Raw genomic sequence first — 13,587 nt, forward strand, 5'->3', positions numbered from 1 at the left:
CAAGGATCTCCAAACTTGGCAACTTTAAGACTTGGGGATTTCAATTCCCAGAATTCCTCAGCTAGCATGTTTACAGTTACTTATCTGGTTTCAGTAATAGTAGCCTTGAGTTTCATTCTTGGTGCAGAAATCTTGATGGGAGCAAACAGAAACTTTTAGTTGCCCTCTAACTGGATTTTGGTCTGGATTTGTACAGTCCATACCTAGCAGTTCTATTTTTGTCAGAGCCATTACCATTATAATAACTGTATTTTCATTTTTATAGCAAAAGACACTACAGCCTCTGTCAGCTTTAGCACTGTAGATGAGCCAGATAAAAAGAAGAAAGAGAAATTGCTGAAAGCCAAAGTGACAGAGACGTCTTCCAGGCTAGCCACCATGGAGGTAAAGTTAATTATGATTCATTCAGATCTGAGAATATTTCATATTTATACTGATTTCATTTGGAAAACTGAAATCCCAGTTTGGAACATTAGGACGGTGTTTGAGGAATGCAGGACAGTTGGTATTCAGCGTGAAATGAAACCAGCTATAATTCTGTACTCCTATAGGGAAAGAGTGGCTCAGTGGCTAAGACGCTGAGCTTGTTGATCAGTTTGGCGGTTCGAATCCCTAGCGCCGCATAACAGAGTGAGCTCTCGTTACTTGTCCCAGCTTCTGCCAACCTAGAAGTTTGAAAGCACGTAAAAAAATGCAAGTAGAAAAATAGGGACCACCTTGGTGGGAAGGTAAGAGTGTGCCGTGTGCATTCGATGTTTAGTCATGCTGGCCACCTGACCACGGAGACATCTTCGGACAGCGCTGGTTCTTTGGCTTTGAAATGGAGATGAGCACCACCCCCTAGAGTCAGGAACAGCTAGCACATATATGAAAGGGGAACTTTTATCTTATAGGAGAAGGAGTGGTAGCACTTGGGGGAGTTAAAAGAGGGATTAACCTAGAATCCCTATGTAGGCACAAGCAGACTAAGTCCAACTTCCCTTGAATTTCTTTCGCCTTTATCTAACTCCAAGCAAATGCTAACCGTTAGTTGAGAACATTCCTGTGCATAGGTGTTTTAGCAGTAAATGTGTTTAATGACCTTCACATGTGGATCGGAACTTCCCTGCCTGAATAAAATAAGGCACATAAGAGGAGATCTTCTGGATAAAAAAAAAAGATCTCAATTATGAAAGCAAGAGTAATCATCTTGTTTTGTGTCAATGATTGTTTCAAATTTCTGAACACAGAAGCTTACTTAACACAACTGATAGGAAACATCATTAAATTTGCTTTATACAGTGCAGTGCTACAACTGAAAGGTTGTTAAGTTGTTTATGTGATGAATTTATGAATTACAGGTAGTCCTCGGCTTTCAACAGTTTATTTAGTGACTATATTAAGTCACAATGGCATTGAAGGAAGTGACTGATGACTGTTTTTCACACTTATGAATGTTGCGGCAGCCCCATGGTCATGTGATCAAAATTCAAACGCTTGGTAACTGATTCATATTTACAACGGTTGCAGTGTCCCAGGGTCATGTGATCACCTTTTGTGACCTTCTGACAAACAAAGTCAATGGGGAATCCAGATTCACTTAACAACTGTGTTACTAACTTAACAACCACAGTGATTCACTTAACAACTGTGGCAAGAAAGGCTGTGAAATTGGGCAAAACTCATTTAAAAAATGTCTCACTTAACAACATAAAGTTTGGGCTCAATTGTAGTCATAAGACGAGGACTATTTATATAGCTATATATAGCTATATAGCATAGTTTAGACTCTCTAGGCAAGGCACCAGAGGTGGGTTTCTACTGGTTCGGGCCTGCCTGCCACCCCCCCAAACTGGTTCTATCAGTGGTGGCGCCATCTTGATTTTCAGTTCTGTGCATGCGCAGATCCATCTTCATTGCAAAAATTAAATGTCCCCCCCTTTTCTACAGCTATGCGTCTGCGCAGACCTTTTTAGATGCAAATGTGCATGCGCGCAGAACAGTGGTGGGTTGCGGATCCCACTCCAACTGGTCGTAGCTTCCAGCAATGCTTCTGCAAGCTTCCGCAATGATCCAGCTTCTTAACGGAGCATCGCGCAGGCGCTGTACGTGCCATGCGTGTGTGTGAAAGCACCAAAGGCTTAAAGCACAGGTAAAGAGCTTGGGCGGGCAGGTGGGCCCTCTAGAGCACCGTACCGGAACAGTACCTAGTGCTCCGGGAAGGCTCCAGTACACCCGTACCGGGGCATACCGCCTATAACCCACCACTGGCGCAGAACGAGAGCGCGCACATGCAAAAAAATTTGTGCGCCAAAACGGCAGTAATGTCGGTAGCAACCCACCCCTGCAAGGCACATAGGAAATATAAAATAAAGTAATAAAAGCAATTTATTTTTAAAATATAGTAACAAAATAGCAAATACATAAATGGAAACCAAACAGAATACATGCGAATAAGCTATAGTAATACAGAAAAGAAAAGACCTGTGCTTTTCTTCCTTAGCAGTGAATTTTGGTCCATTCCCCGTTCCCCCCCCCCCCGTCCCCCCCCCAGGTCTATGATGGCGATTTGGAGAGCGAGTTCAACAATTTTGAAGACTGGGTAAAAACATTTGAACTCCTTCGAGGCAAAATTACTGAGGAAGATCATACTGGTTTTGAAGACAGGATTGTCGGGAAATTTAAGGTAGGGTTCAAGACGGACAAAATATATGTGTGATATGTCACGGATAGGTGTAGTAGAAAAATTCATATTACTCGTTACTGCCCTGTACTGCTTCAATCTTCTGAGAGTGCAAACATAGGTGACCTTATCTGCAAAGCTTGGCAGCCTTGCTTTTCCTCAGAATTAAATCAGCTCTGACCCTCAATGAACTTTGCTGGCTTGGGAATTCTGGGAGTTGCAGTCCACACCTCTTGCTAGGTTGCTGAGGTTGAGAATCACTGAGCTACTATATATGTAAATATTAAGAAGTGGACAGAGGGTTATATTGATCTATAAGCCAAATGTTGCAGCAAAACAAGGTCAAATATTTTGTCGCTCTTCACTGATTGACAAATGAAGATCATTTTCAGAACAAAAGTGGGTAAGCGATATATAAGCGATTGAATAATTTGGGGAGTGTTAAGGCTGCCATAGATTGTTCACATAGTAGATAATGTTATATAAAATATGCTGAAAGGTTTCCAATTTTTGACACAGTTTTTGGAGTGGTCTTGATTTCCTTCCTTCCATCCTTCCTTCCTTCCTTCCCTATTTGGACTCTAACTCAGTTTAGGCTTACAATACAGTAAAATTTAAGCCATCCTATTTTATGAAATACACCATTGTTCTCAACCCTAGTGTTGCAGAAAATCAGGAGATTTCGACTGCGAGATCAAGAAATAGCTTTATTTGGCCAAATGGTTCAGATAAGAGATAACAATTTTCTAACATCTGAACAGCGTTCTAATCCAAACACACATTTTTATATTGTATTCAAAGCATCAAAAACACGGAAATATTTTAAAGCATTCTTATTGGCTAAATTCCTTAATTCTAAGCGAAGAAGTGAATTCTACTGTGTTTCCCTTTCATGTCTAGGCTGCAATAGGCAAGCAGGAAGCACTGAATACTTACTGGCTTTTGGGGTTAAGCTATATGCCTGACTCGTAGGCGAGACCTCTAACTGACTTGGCCTCCTTAGAACAGATGTTGTGGTCTGACATTTGTATTTCCAGAGTTCAAGTTTCTGGTTCAAGACTCAGTAAATGTATAACAAAATAGAAGGGATAGGTGGGGTCCCCAGGAGGTCTTATAGTCTGACCCTGTTTCATGTTATGTCCAAATCTCACTTTAAGGTGTGTAGACTTCAATTCCCAGAATTCCCCAGCCAGCAAGACAAACCATCCAAAGTCCACACATCTTAAATTTGCTGAGGTTGAGATGCACTAAAGTATTGCATAGTTGGCACCTCTTTTCATATTTCAAAACCATGCCACTGAACTTTGGCAGTGCAGTCAGAAAGCATTTTAGATGCCATAAAAAATAATAATATTTAGCTGCATATTGCACTATCACCAACATCCATAGTTTCCTTATATAGTGGGGGAAAAAAGAGTTGAACTTGTGATATTTTTCTTTTAGTTTAGTTAGAATGTCACCAGTTAAGACAGGGGTGTCCAAACTTGGCAACTTTAAGACTTGTGAACTTCAGAGTTGAGGTCCACAAGTCTTAAAGTTGCCAAGTTTGGACACCCCTGAGTTAAGATTTATAGACCTTAATCCAGCTGTCAAATAGTATCCGTGTTTTTACTTTGGCAAGTTAACAGAAATACAGCACTGACCTGTTGTTCTGAGATTGTTAATCTTATAATTGCCAGACCAAGGTAAGAAACCTAACAGCAGATAAACAAGTCAGAAAATCTAAATATTGATTGCAGAGCTGCTAGCCACATCTGTTTCATTCCTTTGAATGCTAGACTTAAAATAACAATGCCGAGATATTGCCAGAGGTGACTAAAATATTAAATAAAGTTGTCCTTAAGAAGAAATGAAAGAAGAGCACCAACATAAGATTAAGAGGGTTAGGGAATAATTTCCAAAATGTTGTTGTTGTTTTTTTGTCTGCATTACCTGAGTTTATTTGACACGAGTAATTTAGCCATGTCGTATATATTGACCGAAGGGCTGCTTCTGCATATACAAAACTCCTGAAGATTCTTCCTCGGGCGACGGAGGTTCTCTGAGAATTCTGCAAGGCCTACCCCCAAATCAGTCAGTGAATGTTCTTATCAGAGTATACATTGTGGCCGTAAGTATCCCTTAAACTCCCGTCAAATTCTTCTTTTAAGTTAAAAAGATTCCATTGGTTCCAATGCAAGAAAGCGTTCCAAGATAATGAAGATGTAAAGATCTATAAAAAGCAAAAAACTTGCACCTCTGCTTGTAGGAGGAGTGGCAGACCTTGTGGGGGGGAGTTAAAAGAGGAATTGGCCTAGAATCCCTATGTAGCTACAATCGAACTATGTTCAACTTCCTTTGCATTCCATTGATCTTTATCTAACTCCAAGCAGGTGCTGTTAGTTGAGTAGATTTCAGTGCCTGGGCATAATTATCGCGTTTCCCCCAAAATAAGACAGGGTCTTATTTTCTTTTGACCCCTGAAATAAGCACTTGCCTTATTTTTTGGGAGATCTTATTATTTTTGAGGTGCAGGAAGTGGTGAGTGTGGTCACCTCATGGCTGCTGCTGTGTTGCAATATTTTTGGGGAGGGCTTATTTTAGCGCATGCGCTCAAAAACCCAATTGGGCTTATTATCCGGGGAGCTCTTATTTGGGGTAGGGGGAACAGGGTAGGAATAAATTTAATTGATCTTCATGTATGGATCTGATCTTCTGCACCTGATACATATTGGCTGAGAAATTCTGGGAGTTGAAGCCCACTCATCTTTTTTTTTTTTCCAAAAATTTTTATTGGTTTTTTTAAGACATTTATAAGGAAAAGGCTAAGTGGAATGGTTACAAATTTTGGCAGTTGCAAGTGTGGCAGACGTCCCCTCCCTCCAAACTCATAAGATACATCTAAGTATAAAACATTAATACATAATCATAAGAAATCAGCATATTAATTCTAGAAAAAAAAGTTTTCAATCAATTTCTATAGATATAATATATAGTCTAGATATAACTTCATTATTACTTTCGGTCTGTTTATAACATTGTGGTTTTCTTATTCATTTTTGTGATCTGAGCTTTCTTGATATTTCCCCTTCACCCCCCGCTGGCAGAGCTCCGGCCCCTCCCGTGTCCTGTATGACCGTTGTAGCGTCTTCTGTTTTTTCTAGGTTCGCTTTATTTTTTTCCATAAAGGCCTGTGCCTCTATGGGTGTATTGATTCTGGTTCTTGTCTCCTCCCAGAATATCAGCATACCTTCAGGCATCAACCATCTAAACCACACCCCCTTCTGGTATAGTTTATTCGCCAATTGTGAATAGTTTTTCCTTTTCTCCCTAATTTTTTGGGGGATCTGCTTCAGAATGGTTATCTCCCTGTCATGATATGTCAATGCTTGCCCCCTTTGTACACCTAGAATTTCATCTTTTGTGCTTTTCCTAAGGAATTTAATATGAACCTCCCTGGGTACATTGTGTGTTCTGGCATATGCTGAATTCACTCTATAAACCAGATCTATCTCCCATTCCATCTGCTGTTTATCTTTGTGTATGTATTCAGCTAAAATATTAGTCATAATGTCCCTTATATTTTCCCCATCTGCTTCTATTACATTTTGAAATCTAAGATAAAAGGACATTCTCTCAAACTCTGTTTTCATTTGTTGGATATCAAGTTCTTTGTTCCCCTTCTGTAAAGCCTCTACCCTCCCTCTCGCCTCCGCCACCCCACCCTCCACAAGGTCCAGTCTCTGTGAGTTCTTATAAATTTGGACTTGGTTCTCTTTAATTTCTTCCTTCATTTCTTTTAATTGTTTCTTAATTTCTTCCTGGCCTTGTATGAGTTGCTGGAGCATTTGTTGCAAATCCATCTCTGTACTCTTAGGTTGCATCAGTTCTGTGATCTTTGACTGTGTGGCAGGGCTGGATGTTGCAGATGTCGGTGCAGAAGTAGCAAAGCCAGGTTTTCCAGGGGGTGGTCTTTTTGGATACATGGTTTATAAAACAAAGAGATCAGTCAATGTAGAGACTGGGCAGCTGGAGAGGTAGAGCAGGCAGATGAGTCCAGGAGGCAGAAGATCCAAACAGGTGGGAGTTTCTTTAATCAGCCTAGCAATAGATGAAAGTTTTTTCTCCAAAGAGTTCAAAAAGTAGCAATCCACAAGAGATTCCTCTGGGTGACACGGAGACAAAGACCGGAAGCCTGAATTTTAAAGGTGGAGTCAGGTTTCACAGTTCATGAAGACAACGGAAGTGTGCCATCTTGCCCTGCCAGCTTTGGGCTCAGAGGCATAGGAAAAATTTTAAAAGTTCATAAAGTTCTCAGGTCATCAATAAGTTCTGGGACTAAGTCCAATGAAAAACACTTTTACTGGGGTGAGGCATCATTAGTTGGCTCTCCCCCCTCCTCCTTCCCCTGGGGGCGAGAGCAGAATTTTTTCAAGCCTCTTGTCCAAGGGGGGGGGAAATCCCCCTCCCCTCCAGCCGCTCCTCCAAGAAGAATCCGAAAGATTAACTTTTAAAATTACTGAAAAGTCCATCAACTCAAAAGTAAGGGAATGAAGAGAGGAAGCATCTCACCGCACCGCCGCTGCTTCCTTCAGTTTTGCGTTCTCCGATCGGCATGGAGCGAGACGCCCACGCGCCCTCCGATACTGCTCCCCGGTGCCTAGAGCGAAGCAGAGAAGCCCCCACCAGCCGCCACCGATGCCAGGACCCTCCGTGAGCCGCTCCCTCGGCAGGACGCCTCTCCGGGGCGTCCTGTTCCCCCCCAGAAGCGGGGGAAGCCCACCGGGAGAGCGGGAGCGGGCAAAAGCTTGCCCGTCGCCGTAGCCGCCGGAACCGGAAGTCGAAGCCCACTCATCTTAAAGTTACCAAAGTTGGGAAATGATGCTTTAGACCAGGGGTGTCCAAACTTGAGAACTTTAAGACTTGTGGACTTCAATTCCCAGAATTCCCCAGCCAGCTGGCTAGGGAATTCTGGGAGTTGAAGTCCACAAGTCTTAAAGTTCTCAAGTTTGGACACCCCTGCTTTAGACCGTCAAGCCACGACGACACATTGCCGTCATGTGATGTATCACACCTTTTTCCCTTCGCTAAAACGGGAGTGGGTGTGGCCAGGCAGTCACGCATTTGGTCTGCGAACCGCGAGTTTGACACCTCTGCTTTAGACTGATGGAGAGATGGTTCAGGAATACCACACAGACCTCTTCTGTCAGCCCTTGTTCAGAACAGATTGCTCAAAACAGAAGCAAGAACAAATTGATCCTCAACCCCTTGAGAACCCGTGGGAAAACAGAAGCTTCTCATAGTGGGGAAAATATTTGGGAAAGGCAGGTTTAATCTCACATTTATTTTAAAGCAGAACATTTTCCACTTACTCAATGGGGAAACACTGGAAATCTTGTGTAAATGGGAGAGTTGGAAAGAGTTCAGGTGAAGGAGAAGAGCTTCATAGGGGCCTTCAAACAGGAGCTTAAACTCCCCAACTTTTTCAAACTTTGCACATCTGCACCTTCACAGATGCAGCACGACCCTGAAAAAAAGAGATGTGGTTTAACAGGTTTGTTTATGTATTCGGTTTGTGTGCAGCCAGATCAATAGAAACAGTGTTTGCAGGTGAGGGAGAGGAAAAGGAAGGGCAGGTAGCTGTGTTCCTGTTTTGTTGCCCTGGTATGATTGGTGCCCTCAGAGCAGTGGTGGGTTCCTACCGGTTCAGACCAGTTCAGCTGAACCGGTAACAGTATGGCGGCTTGGGTCGCTGGAACCGACAGTGGCCCAGGCCTGCCACGCCCCCGAATCGGTTCCCTGGTTTCTTCTGCCATTGCCGGCATGTTTCTGCGCATGTGCAGAACAGTTTTTAGTCAACTGCGCATGCATAGCCATGTGTGGTGGGCGCGTGCGAGCAAAACGCCCTTCAGCGAACCGGTAGTAAACTGCTTAGGACCCACCTTGGTTCTTGGAATCATAGAATCCTACAGCTAGATGGGACCTTGGAGGACTTCAAGCCCAACCCCCTGTCCAAGGTTTGTCTTTGAAAACCAGCTTTAATGCACAGAAGAGCATTTATTAAATAATATTTTTTCCCAATTTTTTGCAGGCCTTTAATCTTAGTCCTGCTGACCCTGATGGTAAATCTGATCCATATATTGTGCTGAAATTGGGGGAAACACAAATTAAGGACCGAGACAAATACATTCCAAAGCAACTAAATCCCATCTTTGGCCGGTGAGTTCATTAAATGTGCACAGTGTCTCACGATTAATGAGTTACTCCTGACATTTTTCTTCCCTTGAGTTGCATTTATTAAATATTGAAATGTCACGGTTTGTAAATCTTGGTTCTCAAAACTATGCATACTGTCTAATCTAGAGTTATCTGTGGGGAGAGATTCATAATTAGCAAAATGTTGGATGTGTTATGATACAAGTCCCACCCTTTTGAGTGTACATGTTAATAGCTGTCTACTTTTGTGATGATTTTCACACAGTGGCATAATCACAAATCATTTGAATATCTCTTAAGTCTAAGAGATATATTCTCTTAAGAATACATCTTAAGTTTAAAGTTACTCTTCTGTAATTAAAATATTTGTACTGGAGTTTTACCTGTGCAGCTTTCTACATTAGATGTATATCATTCTTACAACACATCTGCAGAATTCCTAGTTTGGTCTAGAGATTACTTTGGCCTTCTAGTAGGTTGTTAGAACAGCAGCCCGCAACCTTTTGAGTGCAAGGGACTGTGTGACGATCCGGGGCAAGGCACAAAGGCAACACGGTCAGCTGATAGTTCAAACTCCCCTTTATTGCTCCAACTTTCCCCCAAACCAGTTCCGGATCCCATTGCAACTGGTAGGCTGCAATGGGGCCCGGCGTTCACCACGTGCATGCACGGAGCACATGTGCAGATTGCGCATGCATACTTACCGCCCACGACGCTCCACCTGCTCGGTGGAGCGTCACGCAGGCGGTGTATGCTCCATGCACGTTCGCCAAAGTCAAATACAGGTAAGGAGGGTGGGCCCCCCAGAGCAGCATACCGAAATGGTACCTGGTGCTCCCAGCAGGCACTGGTATGCCCGTACTGGGGCGAACCGGTCATATCCCACTACTTCCCCAAATGTTCCCACATTTATGGCAAGTCCTGAAGCAAAGTGCTCACATACGCACCTCCAGCAGCCTCTGGCTGTGAGTAGTCCAGAAAAATGTAGTTAGCTTCAAGGCAAGAAGTCCAGCGAGACAAGGGAACAAGGCAATGAGTTCAATGAAGTAAAGGAACAAGGCAATTATAAGGCAAGAAGTCCAGCGAACTCCAGACGTCGGCAATGGCACACAAAACTCCACGAATTCAGCACTTATTCCCAACAAGTGCCCCTCCCCACAGAGTCTCCTTAAATCTCAGTCACCAGGTGTGAAGAGGGGCAGGGTGCTCTCGTCCCGAGTTTTCGGGTCGGCCTGCACTGCACTGTTCCCATCTCTCCACTCTCCATGCTCGGGGATCAGGAGGGAGCGGTCCTGGCTCATCGCCTGAGCTCCGTTGCTCCTCATTTCCACTGCCTGCATTCTCTTTCCCCCTCTCTTGGTCAACCTGCCCCCATTCTTCCCTGCTGGCAAGCCATCCCGAGCCCAAGGGACCCAGAGCTGCCTTGTCCTGCTCCTCCCTGTGTTCCTCTGAAGCCAACAAGGCCACCCCCTTGACCTCCGTCAGCCCCATCACTGGCTGATCCTCCTCCACACACTTAAGACTCTGACGGGGCCAGGACAGACTGGTTTCATGGAGGGCAGTTTTTCCGTGGACCAGGAGAGCATGGTTTTGCACGCTGTCTGGTTTCTGCGCATGCATGGATGAGGCTTCACTTGCTTATTTAGCCCAGTTCCTGGCAGGCCATGGACCGGTGCTCATCTCTGGTCCAGATGTTGAGGACCCCTGGACTACAAGAAGAGTAATTACTTGCACAATAGCAACAGCAGGACTCACGGTTGCATTTGAATAAATGCATTCTGATGTAAGAGATGGTCCATCTCTTGTGTGGTTTTAATATGCTCCAATGATAATAGTTACCTGACTTTATTGGTACACAAAATATTTTTCACGCATAGAAATGCTGTAAAATAGCTGCTGTAGCAATAGCACTCTTAGACTTATCTACCACTTCACAGTGCTTTTGCAGCCCTCTCTAAGCGGTTTACAGAGTGAGCATATTGCCCCCAACAATCTGGGTCCTCATTTGACCCACCTCAGAAATGTACTAAAAGTTAACAGGCATGAGATCAGGAATTCGGAGAGATGGGTTACATGAGTCAATCACATTTTGACTAATTTTTGGTAAGGAAACAAGGGCTAGAGTGTTTCCATGTCAAATCTCCTACAATAAAAATGTTGAACGCCTGTCACACTGCCTCATCATTTTCCAATTTGAAAAGTTTAATTTAGAGGCTGAAAGGTAATAATTCTCCAGGAAGGACATGACCCCACCTGAATCAATTCCAAACAACCTTGATTAACAAGAGCCAGTCCTCACAAGAAATGTTTACATTAACAAACATTTTGGAAAAGAGAGTCCAAAGTGGATGTTATGAAACCATATTCAAAGCCAACATTGTAAATATTGTCACTAAACTTCCAAACAATGATCTTTGGAGTCTTCTCCTACATTCACTTAGCCACCAAAGTGAATGTAGTTCCTTGAATTCCCTACTCACATATTCTTCCCCAAAAAAAGTTCAACTCTGGGAGAAGGATCTGAGCATTCTAATAAACATACTTCCCTTTATTTGCAGAGTTCAATCATTTTAAAGTGCAGGATTCTGCATGGTATTAAGCCATGTATAGTAGGTCTCATCTAGGCTTCCCCAAAAAGCACGAGGCAGAGTCCTAGTCCCAACAAAAACCCTTTTATTAAATGAATGTGAATTCCTCTCATTCACATTCAGCAAGGCCCAGCAAACAGTCTTTCAAAGGAATATTTATGACTACAGAAGTTATCTAACTTGGAAAGCTGCCATGTAAATATTTTCCAAATGAAGTGCTGTGCAAGGAAAGACTGGGCACAGAGTCTCTGAGATTCACGGACAGATCTTCACACTCCTGAAATGAATGAATGAACGAACGAATGAACGAATTGTTTCCTGAAAAAGCCCATTCCCCTTTTGCTCCTTTTTCATTTCCTATAGGAGGGGCCAGCTGTAGCTTTACTCCCAAGTCAACCCTGATTTCTGAGCTGTTCTTTTCTTCTGGCAGCTCTGTGCATGCACACACTGGGAACAGGCTCCAGCTGTTCCTCTGCCTCACTGCTGTCTAGCTCCGTAGGCACCTGATCACTGCCAGATGGCCTTGGTCCTGTCTCTGCCTGTGATGCAGAGCCCTTGTCCGAGCCTTCCCCAGCCTTCAGGACTGGCCCATGCTCCTCCCCAACCTCCTCACTGTCTGACTCTGCTGCCAGCTCTGCTGGCCGCTGGTGGGCCACAATAATAGTCAACCAAGCAGATAGACGCACCTGGTTAAGGTGGCTTACATTTTGTACAGGGATCAGGCCAGATCTTTGGATAGAAGACCACTGGGGGATCCCAAGACTGTAGTCTAGATGGGGAAGTAAACGAAATCCCAGGGGAAGATACTGTTGTCAAGAAAACTGTATGAATGTGTCCATAAAGATAACTCAGAGATTTTATTTCTGTTTGTGCTGAAAACAGAGATGTTTATAATTACTTTGCCAACTGGTGTGACTAAGCTTGAAGATTTCCACCTGTGACTTCTCATCTCGTTACCTTGCTTAATTTGTTGCTAAATTTTCTGCAGCCTCATTAAACCTTGGAGGAGAGAAAGTTGAGAGAACAAATGGTATAAACCACACTAAAGAGACCTTTGTGAATTAACCCTTCTACCTCTTTCTTATATTTGCCTTGAATGCTACTATCTTGTCTCTGTCTGTTGCTGATTAATCATCATTTCATGGTGATACCAGCTAGGATTTTCCAAGAAAAAAATGAACTAACGTAAATGAAGTCCATTATAAATGGAAACTTTGGATGAACTTCAATTCTTTTTCTCCATTTTGTCTAGAGGCTGGTTTCCAGGATATTCTTCCCATCCGAATGTCCATCACCCTCCACTAAACACACTTATTTTCCTTTCTACAGGATCACTTTTACCTAATATAATTCTTCATAAGACCTTACATTGTTTGCTAATATAGCTTTAGAGCTATAGAGCTCCCGCTGCCTTAAAAAAGTTCAAAACTTTCTTAAAGATCCATCTCATCCTGGGCACCCTTTTTTTGAACTATTACCGTCTGGCAGACGGTACAGGGCAATAAAAACAAGGACAAATAGGCTGAAAAACACCTTCTATCCTAGAGCAGTAACTATATTGAATTCTACTGTATAATGCAATATTTTTATTTATTAATTGGAATTTGTCAAACAAAAACAAGAAAAAGAATAAGAGAATAAAATACAATGACAGGGGCGATAGGCAATTTGTGACTGAAACTGTGAAAATTTGTAGCTGAGACAACTGAATCAGCTAGGGCATTCCAGATTTTGACAACTCTATTACAGAAATCATATTATTACAGTCAAGTTTAGAACGATTTACACTGAGTTTAAATCAGTTGTTCGTGTGCATATTATTGCAATTAAAACAGAAAAAGAAACAAAAAGTCAGAAACAGAAAAAAAACAGAAAAATATTAATGCAGTATCATGAGTTTTCAATTCAATTGTATTGAATGTGAAGGATATGTGTTTTTGTTTTATTTTTATAGTTGTTATTATTATGTGGTTAATCTTTGGTGAGATTCACAGCCTTTGGGGATGGTTGGTAGCCTAACAGCTCGAGTCCTAACCAAGGACCTAGGAACTGTTAAGGTAACGTCGGAGGATATAAGTTGTTCCAAGTAGGGTGGTTTTCCAAATAGCGAGGTAGCCCTTTAGGTATTGCTCCAAGGGCTCC

The 13,587-nt window shown here is 42.7% G+C and overlaps 1 protein-coding gene across 1 annotated transcript in view; it reads left to right on the forward strand.

Moving 5' to 3' along the window:
- The window catches only part of FER1L6 (fer-1 like family member 6), a 134,571-nt gene that overhangs the window by 93,385 nt on the left and 27,599 nt on the right, over positions 1–13,587 (forward strand). The window contains exons 29-32 of the mRNA XM_081950571.1: positions 266–384; positions 2,534–2,665; positions 4,647–4,772; positions 8,733–8,860. Coding sequence (XP_081806697.1) covers positions 266–384; positions 2,534–2,665; positions 4,647–4,772; positions 8,733–8,860 — 505 coding nt within the window. The remainder of the gene's footprint in view (positions 1–265; positions 385–2,533; positions 2,666–4,646; positions 4,773–8,732; positions 8,861–13,587) is intronic.

Source organism: Natrix helvetica (genome assembly GCF_964273705.1).
Source record: "Natrix helvetica genome assembly, chromosome: 4".
In the NCBI taxonomy this organism is placed as follows: Eukaryota; Metazoa; Chordata; class Lepidosauria; order Squamata; family Natricidae; genus Natrix; species Natrix helvetica.